Source organism: Dipodomys merriami, unplaced genomic scaffold (genome assembly GCF_024711535.1).
Source record: "Dipodomys merriami isolate MVZ:Mamm:240054 unplaced genomic scaffold, mDipMer1.0.p SCAF_70, whole genome shotgun sequence".
Taxonomy (NCBI): domain Eukaryota; kingdom Metazoa; phylum Chordata; class Mammalia; order Rodentia; family Heteromyidae; genus Dipodomys; species Dipodomys merriami.
Window position 1 is genome coordinate 2211453 of NW_027206291.1, and position 19673 is coordinate 2231125.

A 19673-nucleotide genomic window follows, 5' to 3' on the forward strand; every position below is an offset into this window, starting at 1 on the left:
GAGGCAGACACCCAGACCCTCGGGCTCCTGAGACACTCGGGCCGCTCAAGCCTGCGCAGGCGATGCGCGCGTGCACAGTACACACACGTGAGCACGCAGTGCTCACAATCACTGCAGGGCTGGTGGGGACCGACCTGCAGCCCACGTGCTGGCACACGCCGTGTGCAGACCTCTACCGGCGCACACCGGGTGCACGGAGCGGCCCACCCCCACCGCCACGCCTGTGTGCCTGCCCACCCGTGCCGCAGGATGGGGGGCTGCTGCTGCCCCGGCCGGGTGCCTTGCTGTGGGCTCTGCCATGTCCCCGATCGGATGGCAGTAGGGAGGTCAGGGTGACTTCTGGGTCAGAGGATGGAGGGCAGGCTGCCCAGGAGAACCGGCATCTGGGGCCCCGGGTACACGGCAGGCAGCCCACGGTGTCCGGGATGCGAGTCCCCGATGGCTGCCCTCCCGTGACAAGCAGGGCCTGGCTCCTACGGCAGCCTCCCCTTCCATGCCACTACGCCCCCTAGCTGGTGTCCAAGTGGTAATCCCTGCCCAGTGCCCGGCCCGGGCAGCGTCAGGACAAACACCCCCCCCCCCCGTCCCTTGCCCCTCGCCAGGCCCCGCGGGACCCCAACCCCGCGTACCGAGGCCACGTCCATCCCCATGGAAGTCTGGCCCGAGGCGTCTGGGGGGGACTGAGGGAGGGGGGACGGCGCAGTGGCGGCCAGCGGGGGCAGCTGCGGGCCTCGCGTCAGGCTAGCGCTGGGCATCAGGGGTCCACCTGCAGGGAGGCCAGCTGACACCTGCGGGGGCGGCGGCTGCTGCGGGGCAGCGGGCGGCGGGGGCGGGGGGGGGCGGCGGCGGGGGCGGCGGCTGGGGGCCGGCCTGCGTGAAGAAGGTGTAAGGCAGCTGCTGCTCCAGAGACAGGGCGTCCATGGCCACGGCCTGCGGAGGACAGGGCAGGTTGGTACCAGGGACCTCACCCAGGGCCGCGGGCCCCGCCGGCTGCACCCAGGAGGCGCTGCCGGGGCCCCGGGCCTCCTGGCCACTATGGGCAGACACAAGACGGCCACACCGGAATCCCAGTACGGGGCTCACCCCACCCCACCCCACTCCCAAACGTCTCCGGAAAGCTCTGGGGGCAGGTGACACGGTGGCCACTTGGTGAGGAGAGGCTCCAGACATTTCTGGAGAGAGAGAAGACAAAGGAAGTTTGGGTAAATTTATGGCCAGGGAATGAGAGAAAGGAGACAGAGAGAGGGAGGGGGAGAGAGAGGGAGGGGGAGGGAGGAAGGGGGAGAGGGAGAGGGAGAGGGGGAGGGGAACGTGTGCATGTGCGCGCGCGCGTGCGTGTGCGTGTGTGTGTGTGTGTGTGTGTGCGTGTGTATGTACGTGGGGAATAACTGCAATTGGGTATGTTTAAAAAATCAAAAACTTGATGGAGGAGCTGGTGGCTCACACCTGTAGTCCCAGCTACTCAGGAGGTGAGATCTGAGGATTGTGTGTCAAAGCCAGCCCAGCAGGGACGTCTGGGAGACTTTCTCCAATTAACCACCAAAAATGTGTGTGGAGCTGGGGCTCAAGTGGAGGGCGCCAGCCCCAAGCACAAAGGCTCAGGGGCAGCGCCCAGGCCCCGAACGGAAGCCGAGGAGCAGCAGAAAAGCAAGAAAATGAAAAGAACAAAAGCCAACCTCGAGGTAAACACACATACATATATACATGTATGTATACAAATACACACACTCGTTTTTTTCTTTGATGTTTTGCTGATAACGCGACACCTTAGCAGAGCACTGGACCCACGAACCTACCCGACCCCCACCCGGCCCTCACCCTGGACCCACGAACCCACCTGGCCCCCCACCCGGCCCTCACCCTGGACCCACCAACCCACCCGGCCCTCACCCTGGACCCACCAACCCACCTGGCCCCCCACCCGGCCTCCACCCTGGACCCACCAACCCACCTGGCCCCCATCCGGCCCTCACCCTGGACCCACCAACCCACCTGGCCCCCCACCCGGCCTCCACCCTGGACCCACCAACCCACCCGGCCCTCACCCTGGACCCACCAACCCACCCGGCCCTCACCCTGGACCCACCAACCCACCCGACCCCCCACCCGGCCCTCACCCTGGACCCACCAACCCACCCGGCCCTCCCCCGGCCCTCCCCCTGGACCCACCAACCCACCCGGCCCTCACACCTGGGTTATGGGAGACAGGGGGGACAAGGTGGGCGACACTTGCTGGACCTGCTGCCGCCTGGCCTCGGTGCTCAGGGACAGGGGGCTGACGCCGGAGGCCTGGTGCTGTGGAGAGGAGCTGGGCGTGCTCATCCCTGGGAGGAAGAGAGAGAGAGAAGGGAGGCCAGGTGAGGGAGGCCGGGCCACACCCCGAAGGGGCGTGTCTGCAGGCCTGGCCAATCAGCACTTCTCAATTTCTGGAGGAAATTGATTGCCCTCTAGGCATGTGACCAGGCTGGTCCAATGAGAGTCTGGGTATTATTCCAGGAAGGGCTGGCTCCCCAGGTAAGGTGAAGGGTCTCGGGAAGGCTGGGGGACAGACACAGAAGGGGTGGGATTTCCTGGCTAGAGACAGGAATCCCTCCCTGGCTTAGAGGCGTCGGGCGGATGACTGATCGACACGGCCCCGCACACCTGCGTGCGTGCGTGCTGCCTCACCGACCTCAAGGCTCTCCTTGCGCCTCGCCTCCCCGGGCCCCCCAGCCACCCCGGGGCTCCTCCTCCTGCCTCTCCTTGCTGGGGACCCTCGCATGCCCTGAGCCTTGGCTCCCAGTGCTGACTGCCGCGGGGGGCACGAAGAGAGAATGTGGGTGGGGCCCGGGCCTGCCGGGTCTCCCAGGGCCGCAGGCCAGGCAGTCAGCAGCCTTTTGATGACAGGTGGGCCCGGGCCCCACTGGACCCCCGCTCACCCCAAGACCTGGCTCCCTCACTGGGAGATGGAGATGGTTACCACCATCTGCTGGGGTCTGCCACAAGGCCCCAAGGTCACGGGTGGGCAGAGGCTCTGGTGGGCAGTGCTCAGCCGCAGATGGGGCCATGGAGGCCCTGCACGTCGCTGTGTCCCGGCAGGCGGCTTGGCAGCTGCGGGAACACACCCAGCGCGTGCCGGGGAGGTGACGTGGGGCCACCTTCTGTGCCCCGGGCAGCCGCTCACCAGGCGAGCTCGGGCGTGCCTGCCCTCCTCCCCAGACCTGCCAGCCACGCCTGGCCCGGCGCCCGGGAACGGGGCACCGCGCCCGCTCCCCTGCCAAGCCCCCAACCGCGGCATCACAATACCATCAGGGCCTTGGTGGTTCCAGGTGCCCACCAGGCTGGCATCGGAGCCATCCCAGGGAGCTGGAGGGGTCCCGGCGGGGAGCAGGGGCAGGGCAGGGCAGAGCCAGGCTGCAGGGCAGGCAGACGTGCGCCAGCCCGGCCTGTGGCGGACAGGAGCGGGGCCACCCAACTGGGCTTCCCAACTCCACAGAAAGGACAGGGCCGGTGCCGGTGGCTCATGTCTGTCACCCCAGCCTCTCAGAGATCTGAAGATCAAGGTTCAAAGCCAGCCCAGCAAGAAAGTCTGTGCAACTCTTATCTCCAATTAGTCAGCAAAGAAACTAGAAGTAGAGCTCTAGCCTTGAAAGAAAAAGCTAAGGGACAGCACCCCGAGTTTAAGTCCTAGTGCTAGTGTGTACACACACATACACACCCTCCCTCCCTCCCAGGCAGATATATAAGCGCACCACCAGCTGGCCTGAGCGAGCAGACTTAATCCCATGCTGGCGGGCCAGGCTCCAGGCTGGTGTGGGGTGACCACTGCCCCCAGAGCGGCCAGGTGGGCAGGATGCAGCCAGCTGGCGAGGAGGTGCAGGGCGGGCAGGTGGCAGGCCCGTGGCACGCAAGCCCTGCTGGGGGGCAGGGCAGCAGGGCAGGTGCCAGCGAGAACACCGCCGGCCGCCGCCCTCGGGCCAGCATCCAGGGCGCTAGCGTGTGTGTGTGTGTGTGTGTGTGTGTGTGTACACCGCCGGCCACCGCCCTCGGGCCAGCATCCAGGGCGCTAGCGTGTGTGTGCGTGTGTGTGTGTGTACACCGCCGGCCGCCGCCCTCGGGCCAGCATCCAGGGCACTAGCGTGTGTGTGCGTGTGTGCATGTGTGTGTGTGTACACCGCCGGCCGCCGCCCTCGGGCCAGCATCCAGGGCGCTAGCGTGTGTGTGCGTGTGTGCATGTGTGTGTGTGTACACCGCCGGCCGCCGCCCTCGGGCCAGCATCCAGGGCGCTAGCGTGTGTGTGCGTGTGTGCATGTGTGTGTGTGTACACTGCCGGCCGCCACCCTCGGGCTAGCATCCAGGGCGCTAGTGTGTGTGTGTGTGTGTGTGTGTGCGCGTGCGTGTGCATGCGTGCGCGTGGACTCTCTGGAGTCCACATATTCAATTTAGGAAGCGTGCAGAAAACAAGAAAGGGAATTGGCTGGTGACCAGCACCGATGGCACACGTGCCAGTCTGCCGGGCCCAGGGTGGGTGCGGGTCCGGTTGCCTATGTGCTGTTTTCTTGTCCAGGTGTGTTTAGGCTGTGCCGGGTGCTGGGCCCTGCGGTGCGTGGCATGGGGGTGGGGCTGGGAAAGAAGGCCCTGCCCCGGCCAGGCCAGGCATGCTGACCCAGGGTCCACATTGGTTCTCACTGGGCCCAGGGTGGCAGAACACACCAGCTGCCAGCCAGGTCTGGGCCATGCTCTGCCCTGTGGGGGGGGGGGCTGGGCCGGGGCGGCGCCCGCATCCTGGGAAGAGGGGCTCACTCAGCCCACGGCAACCCTGGGCTGTCAGGGCACAGCCCACCCCACGCCTGCTGTCCAATCCCCACGGGTGCCCAGACTTCCCCCCAGCTCCCGTGCCCATGTCACCCCGTACTTCTGCAAAACAGCCAGCGGGTGGAACTGGCGCAGGTCCCAGCTCGAGCCCCTCCCCACGGCCACAGGGAGGTGCCCTGAGCACCTGGGCCAGGGGGACGCTGGTGCTCACGCCTGCAATCCTAGCTACTCCGGAGGCTGAGCTGAGGGTGGTGGTTTGAAGCTAGCCAGAGCAGGAAAGTCTGTGAGACTCTTACCTCTAACCACCACAAGCCAGAAGTAGTGTTGTGGCTCAAGCGGTAGAGCGCTCGCTTGGAGCAGAAGAGCTCAGGGACAGCGCCTGGGCCCCGAGTTCAAGCCCCAGGACCAACGAGCCATGACTACTCGGCGGGACGTGCTGAGCGGGGATGGAGCAGGAGGGGCACCGCAGGGCCAGCACGGCTCCTGCCAGATGCGGGTCAGGCACAGCCCACACAGGCGCTGTCCTTCCTGGCTGCGGCCAGCGGGCTGGCCTCCTGGGAAGCCAGCCTCAAACCATGGCCACGGCAAAGGCACAGGGACCAGGGACAAGCCCAGTACCAGGGGCACTGAGCAACAGAGCCCAGGGTGACATGTGCTAAGGCCCTGGGGTGAGTACTGGGCTTGGGTCAAGGCCGGGGAGGGGGCAGAGACTAAGGAGAAGGCAGCCAGGCCTGGACAGCCCCTAGGACGGGTTGGGGCGAGGAGGGACGAGGGACAGCGTGGTCACGCCTCGGGCTGAGCCCTCCCAGGCTCTCGTCCTGCGGCCCGGGCAGAGCCTGGCGGGTTGGGGTCAGCTTACCCTGGCCGGCGCCGAGGCCCGGGTGCGTGAGGCTGGAGTCGGGGCTCCCAGGGAAGGCGGGGAAGGCGGGCTCCTCGGGGTCCAGCGGCGTGGGGAGCGGTGAGGGGAAGTGGATGTTGCTCAGGTCGGGCAGGGATCCCCCTGTGTTGTGGGTGGCGGGGACCAGGGTGGCGGTGTTCTCTTGGTCCGAAGATGGGAAGATGCTGTGAGGGCCAGGGGCAGGGGGTGAACTCTGGGGTGTGGGGGTGCAGGGTCCCGGGGTGAGGCCTGGCAGGGTGGGGAGGCCTAGGAGGTGGGGTCCCAGGGTCCCAGGCAGACTTACTTGATCCCAGGGACCTCACAGGACTTGGGCCTGGATCCTGCCTGGAAGAGAGGGCAAGGCGGGGAGACCGTGGGGTCACTGGGTGCCCTCAGCGACCCCTAGAGGGCGGGGCACCGTGAGAGCTGCCCTGGGGTGGGCTGGAGGCCCCAGGGCCCTTCCGCCAGCCGTGGGGCCATCGGGTGACAGCCGGTCGGCAGCCCCATGGGCTCCTGTCACAGGCCCTGTCTGAGTCAGGCAGCGGCGGCTCTGGGGGTCACAGCCCCAGGGAGCTGGGGGGAGGGGGAGGGCGTGGCCGCTGTGTACTGTGGGAGCGGCCTGGGGTCAGCTGGGACCCCGCAGCAGGGGACCCCACGCCTGGGGCCTGCTCCTCTTCCTCTGGGAGGTGGGGGGAGGGGACAAGGACGAGGGGGTGGGCCCAGCCCGGCCCCCACTGCATCCCAGAGGGGGTCAGCCAGGGTGGGGTGCAGACACCGGCGGCCGGGAGGGCAGGGCCCCACCTGGCCAGCATCTCTGGATGCCTACAAACACCCGCACCCGGCCTTGCGGGGAGGAAGTGTCCAGGGGCCGCCGGGGCCAGAGTCAGCCGGACACGGCTGCGCACACACCCGCACGTTCTTGTGTCCGTCCTGAGCTTTTTCATTCAGGGCAGGGGCTGGCTGACGCGAGCCACAGCTCACTTCCAGCCTCTCTGCTGGTTGACTGGAGGGAAGAGTCTCACTGGCTTTCCTGTCCCCGCCGCTCTGAACCTGCTGAGTCGTTCAGGCGTGGCCGCTGGCACCTGGTCTCTTTTCTTCTTCCTTGGATGTACTGGGGTTGGACTCGGGCCCAGGCCTCCTGGGAAGGCGCTCTGCTCTGCCCGGGCCGCACCCGCAGCCCCTCTTGCTTCAGTTACGCTTCCAGCAGGGTCTGTTCTGACCAGGCTGCGGCCCCCCACCCCCACCTGTGCTTCCTGTCAGAGCTGTGAGGACAGCGTCTGCGGGGGGGTAGGTGGGGGGGGGGGCCGGCTTCGCCCTGGAGAGTTGCTGGGACTGCAGGCATGAGCCGCGCTGCTCCTACCTTCTTGGTGTCCCACGTCTGCTTGGAAAGGTTCTTGTCTGCCTCTGACGCGGAGCCTTCCATTCCCGGGACGGTGAGCAGGAGGACTGGAGCGGGGGAGGATGGTGAGGAAGGAGCCGAGGCCCCGCCCTCCGCGCGTGAGACCCGGGTGCCCGCTGTACCTCTCTTCTGGTGTGTGTCCTGGGAGGGGCCTGGGAAGGAGTCGGGCGGGGTGGGTGCCATGGCGCTCTGGTGCAGGGCGGAGTCCGAGTTCGTCCTGGGGGAGGAGACCGTGAGGCTCAGGGGCTGCTGCAGGCCCGGGGTCCAGGCCAGGCCCGCGGCAGGCGGGGGGCACTCCATCCCACACCAAGGTCTGTGCCGTGTCCCCGATGCTCCTGGCTATTGGGGAGCAGCAGGCACAGCGGGCCCGTCCCCCGCAGCATGCTGGCAAGCTAGGCGTGGGGCAGTGCCTCCCGGCGTGGGACAGAGCCCAGCAGCAGCCTGGCTCAGCCGGAGACCCCCGAAGACCAGAAACCAGCTGCCGGACCAGCGAAACGCAGGACCGGCCGGCAGGGGCCTCAGGGGGACAGAGCACAGCACCCCGCACGGCAATGGGGACATCCGGTCATGCAAAGGGACAGAGGGCACCGCCTGCAGGGAGGACGGAGCAGCCGCTCGGTGACCGTGCTCACGCCGCCATCCCAGCCACGCAGGAGGCTGGGGTCCGAAGATGGCAGTTCAAAGCCAGCCCAGGCAGGAACATCCCTGAGACTTTTATCTCCAACGAACCACCAGAAGCCTGGAGCTGTGACTCAAATGGTAGAGCACCAGCCTTGAGTGAAAAATCTATGAAAAACTGCAAGGCCCCGAGTTTAAGTTTCAGGACTGGCACATGCATGTGCACACACAAAATACACACAGAACTGAACATAGCGAGCTGTAAGACTATCTGGTTTTGCAGGCTGGGAAGGTGGCTCAGTGGTAGAGTGCTTGCCCAGCACTCAGGAAGCCCTGGGTTCCATTCCTCAGTACCACAGACACCGAGACGGCTCCAAATGGCGCTGTGGCTCAAGTGGTAGAGCGCTAGCCTTGAGCACAGAGAGGCCCAGGGCCGGCGCCCGGGCCCTGAGTTCAAGCCCCAGGACTATCCAGTTTTGGAATGGAAGGAGGCCGCAGGGCGGGGGGAGGAGGGCAGCAGGGATGGGGGGAGGCAGGAGCGGTGGCGGCAGGCAGGGCTTCGGGGCCCTCTAATCGGCCGCCCAGGCCCAGATGGCCACAGAGGGCGGCCTGGCCACTGACCTCCTCCAGCTGCAGTCCGCGGGCGGTGAGAGGTACACGGTGCTGTAGGGGCAGCCGTCGGCGTGGGCGGAGTTAAGGGGCGGCACGGTGCACTGGCTGGGCCCCCGGCCGCCCCGAGCCTGGGAACAGCTGGGCCGCAGGCGTTTCCTGCCCGGCTGCGAGCAGCCTCAGCACTGGGGGCTCCCGGGGGCCCCGACCCCGCCACCCCGCACTCAGCACCGGCTTCCTGAGGCCAGGGCCTTGGGAGCTTGGCCAACCCTGTCCCCTCCGGGGCTCCGGGGCCGAGGCTCTGCCCGGGGCTCTGGCTTCCCCCAAGGCCACAGATGGGAGCCGCAGGGAAGGGGGGCCTGTCTACAGAGCTGGGGTCCCCTGGAGCAGCTGGTGATGGGGACCTGGCAGGTTTCTGCCCCACTGAGGCGCAGCTGTGAATTCTACACCCAACCCAGCGCCAGACCGGGCCAGACCGGGCCCCGGCCTCGGAAGCACCGGCCGATGTGGGTGGAGGAAGGATATCGGCCGCCCGTGCTTGTCCACCGATGGCGGCCGGCGGTGGGGGGAGCCCAGGCGGCCCCGCTCCCGGTACACCCGGTCCACCAAGCCATGGTGGCGCGTTGTCCGGCTGGTGTCCAGGCCTGAGGACTGAAAGGGCGTCTGGAGTGGGGAGAAAAGGGACAAAGCCAGGGGCTCGTCATCCTCCGTGGCCCTGACCCCCCCCCCCCCGGCTCTGCCTGGGAGTGCCACGCTGCCCAGCCCTGCCCCCTGCCCCAGGATGACTGGGCAGAGCGGCTCAAGCTCAGGCCGGTGCCCGCAGGGAGCAGGCGCGGGAGCAGCCTGGCCTGGCATGGCCATCCGGGGCCTCCGGTCCCGTCACCCGAGGTGCAGCCGAGACACGGCCGGGGACCGGCCCCTGTGGGCCAGTGGAGCCCGGAGCGGCTCCTGGCCTTCCCCGGTGGCCAGTCAGAGCCCTGGCTCATGGTGCCCGGGGACGCCGGAGGCCCTGGCTGGGCCTCTCCCCTGTCCCGGGCCCTGGGCGCCTGGGCTCTACCTGCCCGGCCCGGTGGTGACGGGCCCCTCACTAGCCTGGACACCAGCGTGTCCACCGGTCTGGCCACCTGGGCCCTGGCCCATCTGTCTTCCTCCCGCAGCTGGACAGGAACCTGGCAGGAAGGCGAAGGCCCTGTCCGGTGCCCACCGAGGGCCCTTCTACTCTGCCTCGCTTCTTCCTGGGTCTGAACTCGGGGCCTGGGCGCTGTCCCTGGGCTTGTTTTGAGCCTCAGCACCACTTCCAGGTTTCTGGGGGTTCCTTGAAGGTAAGAGTCTCAAGGACTTTCTTGCCAGGCTAGCTTTGATTACAAGTGTGAGCCGCAGGACTTCACTTTCCTGGGCTTTTTTTTTTTTTTTCTCTCTCTCTCAAATCTAGCACTCTACCATTTGAGCCACAGTTCTCTTTTTGGCTATTTGGTGGCTGACTGGAGATGGAGTCTCATGCACTTTCCTGCCCGGCCTGGCTTTGAACCGTGATCCTCAGATCCCCGCCTCCAGGTAGCTGGGGTCACAGGCGTGATCACCAGCGCAGCCTTCTCATGCTTCTGCCCCACGGTGAAGCTAGGGGCCCCCATGACGGGTAACAACGGGCTGGGGGGGGCGTCCACCTTCCTGCAGCCATGCCTGGCAGCCCAGAGGGGAGCCGGGCCCTGAGGCACAGCCTGAGGGGTGGGAGGCCGGGCCTGCCCTGGACAGCAAGCGGCCCAGGGTCCTCCCCTCTGGAGAGGCGACCATGCAGTGGTGCGCATGCTTGGGGCCCCTTCCTCCTGGCGGGGGCCAGCTTGGGTGTCTGTGGGCCATGCCCTGGCGGCTCCGTGGCCGCCCGGCACGGTGGCCGCCCTCCCGGTGGCCGGGGGCCCCTGGCGCGCACGTGCGCGGGTCGGGGTCTCACAGGCTGGCACAGCAGCCTCGGCCCAAGAGCTCCATTACCAGAGTCAGGAGCCACGTCCAGGGCCTCCCCCACAAATCCGCTGTGCTGAAAATGCAAAGAACTGAGGCCTGGAAACGCCCCGCGGATGCTGGACGGCAGACAACAGCCCCGTCGGGCTCGGGGGCCAGGCGGTGGCTGGGACACAGCTGCAGGAAGCGCGGGGCGCGGGCCCAGGCCGGAGGCCAGGCCACGCGTGCTCGGGTGGAGCCGCGCGCCCAACCAGCTCCCACGCTGGCAGCACAGGCCGTGAGGGGGGCGGGGCATCTGGGGCCGGGTGATTGAGGGCCTGACACAGCCTGCCCGGCTGTGGCCATCAGCGCTCTGCTTCTGGGGCTCTCACAGCACTGGATGGAGCTGCGGCCACAGAGGTGGGGGACCCCAGCCCACTCCCCGGCCCACCCGCCTCCACCGCAGACAGGCCTGGCAGCCGGCTGGGCCTTATCTCATTAGGCACCGATGCCTGGTGCGGCCAAGCAGCTTCTGCCAGAAACCAGACCTGTCTGCAGCAGGGAGGGCTGGGGAGGCCCTCAGGGGGGAGGGGAGGGTGCCCAGGCCCCACACACTTCCTGCAGCCGCAGAGAAGGCCGACAGGTGCCACGGGCGCAGGTGCCACGGGCGCAGGTGCCACGGGCGCAGGCCAGCCTGTTGGAGGGGAGAGCTGGCGGCGGGTCCCGGGCATCGGGCCGATGCGGGCGGGGCTCACCTGGAAGGGCAGGTCCATGGCCCCGCTGCCCAGCTGGTTCACGTTGGGCAGGGACCCGCCATAGTACTGGCCGCGGCTCGGGCCCAGCTGCAGGTACTGTGACTTCTGAAGCTGCAGCTGCAAGACAGAGACAGACGGGCAGCTGCAGGGGGGCACCCCTGCACCGGTGGGACCTGGCAGCCTGGGGGCTCATGGCATGGTCTCAGGCCCTGGCTGCCTCACGTTGGCAGAGGTGGGTCACTCCACAAGGGTGGGAAACATGGGTCCTCTGGGGGACGCCCGTCATCTCTGCCACAGGCTGCGTGACTGGGCCTGGACGCATGGGCAGGGCCGCGCGCGGGGCTGGCCGTGCGGTGTATCAGGAGTCCAGCCTGTCCTCTGGGTCCCTCCGTAACACGCCCAATCCAGCTTGTGGGGCCATCCCTGCTCAGGGGCTCTGTGTGGGTGCCATCGAGGACGGTCACCGCTGCGGCCAGGGCCCTGGGGGAGGTGGGAGCTGACCCGCGGCCCCCGTGGGATCCACAGGCTCAGCGCTGTGGCGGAGGCCGGCGAACCACCTGCTGAGCTCCCAGCAGGCGCTGTATGGCTCAGACCGCCATGGGGGGCTGGGGGGGGGAGTGAGGCCGGAATGGCCACCTGCCTGGCCAGCACCACGGCCGCTGCCCTCAGCTCACACCGCCATGCCCTGCGAGCCAGCTCACGCCGGGGCCTTGGGAAGCGATAGCCACAGGGGAGCGCGTCTTGGGCCACAGGGCCCAGGGCGCCCAGTTCACACAGGACTTTCTACCACCCGGGGCTGCGTCCCCCCAGGGGGTGCCTGCCCCCCCACCACACTGTGGGCAGGGTGGGCGCAGTCTGCTGCCTCGTGGCTACTCTGGCCACGGCCTGTCCTGCCCCTCACAGGGCCGTTCCCCAACGACCCCAGTCCAGATGGGGAAACTGAGGCCTGTGGAGAAGCTGCTGCCAGTGCCGGGGATGGGGGGCGGGAGGTAACCCTGACTTTCAGGTGTGTGGGGGTTGGGGCTCTGCTGTGTCTGGGAGCAAGAGGCGCCCCCGGGGGCAGCTCAGGGCGGGTGCCACTGGGACCTGAGGGACGCCTGCCCTGTTCTGCCAGGGGTCGTGGCCTGGCCAGCACAGATGACGTCACTGCCCACAGGGGACAGGCAGAGGGGTGCAGGGGGTGGGACGTGACAGAGCAGGCAGGGGTCCTCAGGAGGGACAGCACAGGAGATGGGGCCACGGAGCGCGGCCAGAGCCCCCCTGCGGCAGTGGGGAGGAGGGACATGCGTGGTGGCAGCCAGCACCGGCAGGCGGCCCGGGCTGCTGCCCCACACCCCAGCCCGCACGCACACCCGCTCCCGGTGCCGGGCGGCTGCACCTAGTGCTGCCCTGCCTCTGCCCCGGTGGGCAGGCACCATCTGCTGCCTGCGGCTGAGCCTGCAGGAGCCGCCTGCACCCCCTGGCCCTGAGCCAGGGTTCCCAGGGGAAAGCTCAAGATGGAGACAAGGCAGACACCCCACATGCACGGTGTACCCCACATGCAGGGCACACCCCACATGCTTGGTACACCCCACATGCACGCCATACCCACATGCACGACATGCAGCCCACATACATGGTGCACCCCCATGCACCCCACATACACAGCACACCCACATGCACAGTATGCACCTCACATACACGGCGTACCCCACCCACATGCATAGCGTGTACCCCACATATACAACATGCACCCCACATACATGGCACACCCACATACACATGTACCCCACGTGCACATGCACCCCACATGCACCCCACGTGCACATGTACCCCACATGCACCCCACGTGCACATGCACCTCACGTATATGGCGCACCGCGTTCACAGCATGCACCCCACATGCACAGCGTACCCATACGTGCAGCACGCACGGCAGGTGTGGCCATGGAGGAGACTGGTGTGCCAGGAGTGAGGCTGGCGTGGCACACCCTGGGCTGGCCGCAGGCCTGACCAGGAACAGACACCTGGGTGGTGCGGGGCAGCGTGGAAGGCAGGAGGGGCGTGGCACCTGCTCAGCAGCCCCGTGCTGGGGGCTCTGGACCCCGGGGGCGGTCGCCCACCTCAGGAACATGAGTGGGACTGGCTCAGCCCAGAAACTGCCCTATGAGTCCCGGACCCCATTCCTGAGCTTTTGCACGCAAGGCTGCCACTCTACCACAGCACCACTTCCGGTTTTCTGGTGGTTTATTGGAGATAAGAGTCTCGTGGATTTTCCTGCCCGGGCTGGCTTTGAACCGTGATCCTCAGATCTCAGCTGCCTGAGTGGCTGGGATGACAGGCGGGAGCCACCGGCACTGGGCCCAGCCTGTTTCAGTCCCCCAAAAGAAGAAAAGAAGACCTGGCCCCTGCAGTCCCCGACCGCTTCCTGCCTCTTCCCCACAGCTGGCCCCCTGGGCCCCCTGGGCTCTGCCTTCTCTCATGTCGCGTGCTTTGGGGTTCACTCACATTGTGGTGTGTCAAACCCAACTGCTCGTCACGGCCCAGTGCGCCCTGCGCCGTTTGTTTGTTTATGCGCTCCGCTGATGGACGCTTGGGTTATTTTCCCAGCTCTGGCTCTTGTGTGGAATCTGTTAGAAACGTGGGGCCCACACTCACCCCCCGGGGGGTCCGTTGGAGACTCCAGTCAGCCCGCCCACCTCCACACAGCCCCACTTGCTCCTGCCGGCTTGCTCTGCTGGGCGGGGCCCCCCAGCACCGAGTTGCACCCCAGCCCCACGGAGTCTCCGGCCAAGGCCTCAGTGAGGCCCCCGCCCCGGGCCCCCAGGGCTCTGGCCCTTGGCCAGGGTCGGGGAGGGAGGGAGGCCAGGTGAGGGGCTGGGAGGGATCGGCAGATGGGGCAGATGGCGGTGCCACACGGCTGGGGGCTGGCCTGCCGCTGCCCCGCTCCCCTTCCTCCCCCTCCTTCCCCAGCCCAGGAATGCCTTTAATCAGCCTCAGCCGCCAGGCCCCGCCCCGCCAGGGTCCCTGGGGTCCGCGCTGCCCCCCAGGAGGCCCAATCCTGCCAGCTGGCCTGGTGCCCACCTGGGCTGTGGCTTGCCAGGGGTCCCGGGAGGGAGGACACAGCCACACATGGGACACAGGGTGGACTGAAGGCCTGGCCCCCCACCCCCGTCTCCAGATCCAGGTGGTCACCCAACTTTGCCCACCAGCGGGGGGCCCAGGGCTGGGTGAAGGGGTCCCAGCCTGGTGACAGCTCTCTACACCCCAAGTGGTGCGTGTGCCAGGACCCCCCCCCACGCATGCCCATCCAGCCCCTCTCTTTCTCTAAAACCAATGACCTCGTGTCCCCCTAAGGTGGCCGGGAGCTGGGCCCAGCCCCGCACCCCTCCCCAGGGCACACCCGTGGGCCCCAGCACCAAAGCAGTCCACAGAGTGGACAGAGAGGGGCCTCTCGGGGATAGGGGCCAAAGTCTGGCGTGCAGTTTGCTTGCGAGGCCCGTTCTGGGCAGGAGCGGCACCACGGCTGGCAGGTGGCCGGGCACGGCGTGCACTGGCGGGCGGGAGTCCCGGGGCAGTGCCAGCCCAGCAGGTGCCAGGCCTCAGAACCCGCAAGAGGAAAATAAAAAGGTCAACTCCACCGCTGGCTCACGCCCATCATCCCCAGCCGCTCAGGAGGCCGAGACCTCAGGATCGTGGTTAAACCCGACTGGGACAGGAATGTCCGTGAGACTCAGGGACAGCACCCAGGCTTCAAGTTCAAGCCCCACGACTGACCATTAAAAAAAAGAAAAGGAAAACGTGAGAATGGACGCCAACCCAGTAAGCGTGTGTCCTCAGGACTGGTGGATGCCGGCAGACACGGAGGCTGCCCGCCCAGGCCCCGGGAGACGGGACAGGGCTTGACCCGGACCCCTACCACATGCCACGGGGCCCCTGCCCCAGGACGAGGGCCCTGGGGTACAGCGACCGTCACTGAATCACAGAATGAAGCACATACTGAAGGGCACACCTGTGCTGCATGTGCGTGTGCACACACATGCATGCTCCGGGCTCCCGTGGCCTGGCGCTGCCCTGTGGGTCAGGAGCAGACCCGCCCCCCCCGCCCCCCCGCGTCACAGTCCACCATCTCATTACTGACTGAGCCCCACGGAGCCCGGCCTGCCGGCGGCCGGGACAGAGCAACGCCACCCGCCCTGGCCCCCCTCCTGCTCCCGGCCATCTGCCCACGCTGCGCCCGGCCGCGGCAGGGCGCGGGTCACCACGGCCTCACAGCCTCGCCCGCCCCCCGCGGCCTCCCCACAGGACAGATGAGACACACGCGAGGTGCCCTCGTTACCACGGCCCAAAATAGCTGGGTTGCTCCATTTTTTAAGACACAGCTCAATGACGGGTTATATAAGTCTCATGGCAGGGCGTGACCCAGACTGGCAGGGGACCTCGCGCCCGTCCCCCCGCTCCACGGCGGTGGACCGGGGACCCGCAGGCTGTGGGCAGGGACGGGGGACAGTCGCCCGTGTCCCCAGCCTGGCCCTGGGCATCGCGTGCCGGCAGCCTGAGCTCCCGGCCTGGCCTGACGGCTGCCGCCCAGGTCCCCGGCACGCACACGCAACCCTGCCTCCTTCCTAACTCTGCCCGCGTGCCAACCCCTCCCTCGGGGCACACCGGTGTTCACTCTCTTTTCACTTTTATTTTTTGCCAGCGCTGGGACGTGAACGCAGGGCCTGGGCGCTGCCCTGAGCTTCTTTTTGCTCCAGGCTGGCACTCTACTGCAGCACTTCCGGTTTCCTGGTGGTTCACTGGAGATAGGAGTCTCACGGACTTTCCCACCCTGGCTGAGTTCGAACCGAGATCCTCGGATCTCAGCCTCCTGAGTAGCCGGGACGCCAGGCGTGAGCTGCCAGCACCAGGCTTCCATTCTATGAAAAATAAGACTGGACCCGCTTGGCAGGGCCAGGAGGTGAGCACAAAGCTACCCCGTGACCAGCGTGGCACCGCCACACACAGCCGAGAATCACCCGACAAGCACACACGTGCTCGCACACCACGGCACACGCGTGCTGGAGGCCCCAAGCATCTGGCTGAGCGGCCTTCCCTCCACACGTGGCACGCCACTCGGCCGTGAGACGGTACCCGGGGATCTGCTGAGGCCAGGCCACAGCGTGACGGGGGACGTGCCGGGGCGGCGTGGCGGTGCCAGGGGGCAGGGAGCAGCTGCAGGGCATCAGGTCTCCTTTGAGAAGATGAAATCGCGGTACTTACGCCCGTGTCCCCTGCCCCTGCCCCATGGTGGGCGTGGAAAGGGCTGGGCCGAGTGGGCGCCTGGGCGGGAGGGTGCCCGTGCGTGGTGCGGGGAGAGCGTGCAGGCCCCAGCGGAGGGTCGCGGCCACGGCCAGCGCGAGCGGCCTCAGCCACGACACTGCCACACAGGCCGCGGATGGCGCAGGCACGGGACGGCCCGGGCCACACGCGAGACCCGGTCTAAACCTCGAAGCCAAGTCCGTGTCGGGGGACAAACACCCCACGCGTCACAGCCACAAGAAGGAATGGCGCTGTGCTTACACCACAGGCACGAGCCCTGAGAGCAGCGGCGGAGGGCCGGGCGCGGCTCTGTGGGGCCAGGCAGGGCCGGGTCTCCTGGGGGACACGGGAGGCGGGGTGCGCCGCGGGGCCCCCTCCCCGCGCACTGTGCTCTTCTTCTCTGGCTATTCTGAGGGGCGAGCCCAGGCGGCCCAGTTGCTGCTTGTGGGCCGCGCGTGTTACCTCATGGCTGGACGGCAGCCTGCGGGGTCCACTGTGCCACCGGGATGCTGGGCCTCACCACCAGCGGAGGCCAACGTTGCCATCTTAAAAAAAAAATTCACTGTGTATCCCCTGCCTGGGGGCTGCCCGAGCCAAGGGGTCACAGCGGCCGCCCGCTCCCAGCCTGGAGACCCCCACGCCCCCAGGGCTGGCAGAGGGGCCGGGAGGAGGCCACTGCGGCTGCCCAGGGCGAACCTCGAGGTCCAGCCACCACAGGGGCCAGGCCAGCAAGGGAGACCCTGCCTCAAAGGTAAGACGCTGCCAGGCGCTGGGGGCCATGCGTGTTACCCTAGTTTTGCGGGAGGCTGAGATCTGAGGATCGCGGTTCAAAGCCAGCCCGGGCAGGAAAGTCCATGAGACTCTGATCTCCAATTAGCCACTCACAAACTGGAAGTGGTACTATGGCTCAAGTGGCAGAGCTTCTGCTTTGAGCAAAAGAGCTGAGGGACAGCGCCCAGGCCCCGAGTTCAAGACTCAGGACTGACCAAAAAAAGAAAAAAAATAGATTAAGGGTCAGGGCCCGCAGGGTTCCTGGGAGGGGTTCCACGGTTACCAGGCCTGGAGCCCGCTGTGAGGGAGCAGCTGGCGCTCAGCACAGCCTGGCCCCAAGCCCCCACTCACCAATGGAGCCCCACTCCCGTGATGGGTGTGCAGAAAACAAGCAGGAGACAGGGAGGGGCACGGCCCCCGGGAGGCCAGGGCGGAGCTGGAGGTCACTGCAGGTGGCCAGCAGATCAGCGCAAAGGCCCTGGGGCCACAGGGAAGGATGGCCGGGCTGCCCCAGCAAGAGCATGAGGGAGGAAACTCGGGGCCTTGAGAGATCCGAGCCCTAGGGGCTTGCATCTGAAGAGGATGTGAGGTGCCCGGGTCTCCAGGGTACATGGCAGTGGCCCAGGCCGGGGCCTTTGGTACATCTGGGGACAGGACTTCCAAACTGCCCTGCGGGTGGGGAGCAGCCCCCACCCCGGTCCCCACTCCCGCCCGGAGCCAGGGGTTCGGCTGCCCTCAGTGACCCTCCAGAACCCCCCACGTGACCAAAACGGCATGGCACTGGTGTGGCTACGTGTGGGACACGAGGCACCGAGCGGGGGAGCCCCCTGTACCTGCGGCGGCGGCTGACCCTGGTGGGCAAGGACGCATTCCCACACAGCACTCCGGAAAACTGGATTTCATACGCAGAGGAATGAGGTTGCATGCTTCCCTAACCCCGCCTGTTCCAGTACATTCCAACCGGATCAAAGAGCCCACGCTCTAGCCATAAAGCCCAGACCCCAAACCACCCAACCCGCACTATAAAGACAAAGCCATAAACCGGAGACTGCCCTGGAAAAAGGCGCCCTCCCCGGGCTCCGCACCACGTCCGGGGTCCCACACCGGGGCCAGACAGCGCGAGGAAACAGTGCCAAACCGGACCTGGTCCTTCAAGACGCCGCCCGCGGGCCGGGCACCCCGCTCCCAGAGGGGAGCCACGCTCTGATAGGGGAAATGCAGACGACACGGACAGGCAGGCCCAGTAACCGGGGACTGCAGAGTCAGGACACTTCTAGAAAGCGCAGCGAAGGCCACAGGGCAGGTGGCAGCACTGTGAGGGGAAAGTGGCTCCCAGCACACGCGGGAAGACCCGCGGGACAGCCCAGCACACGCGGGAAGACCCGCGGGACAGCCCAGCACACGCGGGAAGACCGAGACAGCCCAGCACACGCGGGAAGACCGAGACAGCCCAGCACACGCGGGAAGACCCACGAGACAGCCCAGCACACGCGGGAAGACCGAGACAGCCCAGCACACGCGGGAAGACCCACGAGACAGCCCAGCACACGCGGGAAGACCCGCGAGACAGCCCAGCACACGCGGGAAGACCCGCGAGACAGCCCAGCACACGCGGGAAGACCCGCGAGACAGCCCAGCACACGCGGGAAGACCCGCGAGACAGCGCAGCACACTCGGGAAGACCCGCGAGACAGCCCAGCACACGCGGGAAGACCCGCGAGACAGCCCAGCACACGCGGGAAGACCCGCGAGACAGCGCAGCACACGCGGGAAGACCCGCGAGACAGCCCAGCACACGCGGAAGACCCGCGAGACAGCCCAGCACACGCGGGAAGACCCGCGAGACAGCCCAGCACATGCGGGAAGACCCGCGAGACAGCCCAGCACACTCGGGAAGACCGAGACAGCCCAGCACACGCGGGAAGACCGGGCGCCGGGGCTCACACCTGTCATCCCAGCTACTCAGGAGGCTGAGATCTGAGGACTGGGGTTCAAAGCCAGCCCAGGCAGGAAAGTCCAAGACACTCTTTTCCCCAGAGAGCCACCAGAAAACCAGAAGTGGTGCTGTGCCCCAAGTGGTAGAGCTCCAGCCTTGAACAGCGCCAGGCCCTGGGTTCAAGCCCCAGGACTGGCACGCCTGGCGGGGTGAGAAGCGTGAAGAGGGGCACAGTCCCTGCCAACGTGGGCAAAAGCAAGACCTAAAGCCAACAGGGCTCCACGGAGCCATGCTCAGCCAAGGCAAGGCTCAGGGTTCACACCCAGGGCAGCAGACAGGCTGGGAAGACCCGTGCCCGGTTAACGCACACAAGACCCTGGGCTCCATCCGGCACCACAGAAAGGAAGAGCCCCAGGGCGCCTGCCACCCCAGGCACAAAGGCCAGCAGCGGCGACCCTGGGGCCGCACTCCCGGCCTCCTCTTTCCACGGGATGGCAGCGCGGGCACAGGACGGGCGCTGGCCATCTCCCCAGGCCCCGGGGCTCAGCCGTGCGCGCCCCGCCGGGCCTCCCAAGGCCCTCGCTGAGGACGAGCCAGGCGCCCGGCCGCTTCCTCGGGTACTTCGGGGTCGCACCCCCAGGGGAGCGGGGCGCCCCCCGGAGGCCTGGGCACTCGTGATGGCAGAGGAAGACCGCACGC

At 67.3% G+C, this 19673-nt stretch overlaps 1 protein-coding gene across 1 annotated transcript in view; it reads right to left on the reverse strand.

Annotated features, from left to right (window-relative positions):
- Crtc1 (CREB regulated transcription coactivator 1) overlaps window positions 1-19673 on the reverse strand; it is a 32012-nt gene that overhangs the window by 6804 nt on the left and 5535 nt on the right. The window contains 10 exon segments of the mRNA XM_070008567.1: window positions 630-840; window positions 842-930; window positions 2191-2324; window positions 5654-5856; window positions 5976-6016; window positions 7032-7117; window positions 7193-7287; window positions 8310-8371; window positions 8823-8960; window positions 10988-11104. Coding sequence (XP_069864668.1) covers window positions 630-840; window positions 842-930; window positions 2191-2324; window positions 5654-5856; window positions 5976-6016; window positions 7032-7117; window positions 7193-7287; window positions 8310-8371; window positions 8823-8960; window positions 10988-11104 — 1176 coding nt within the window.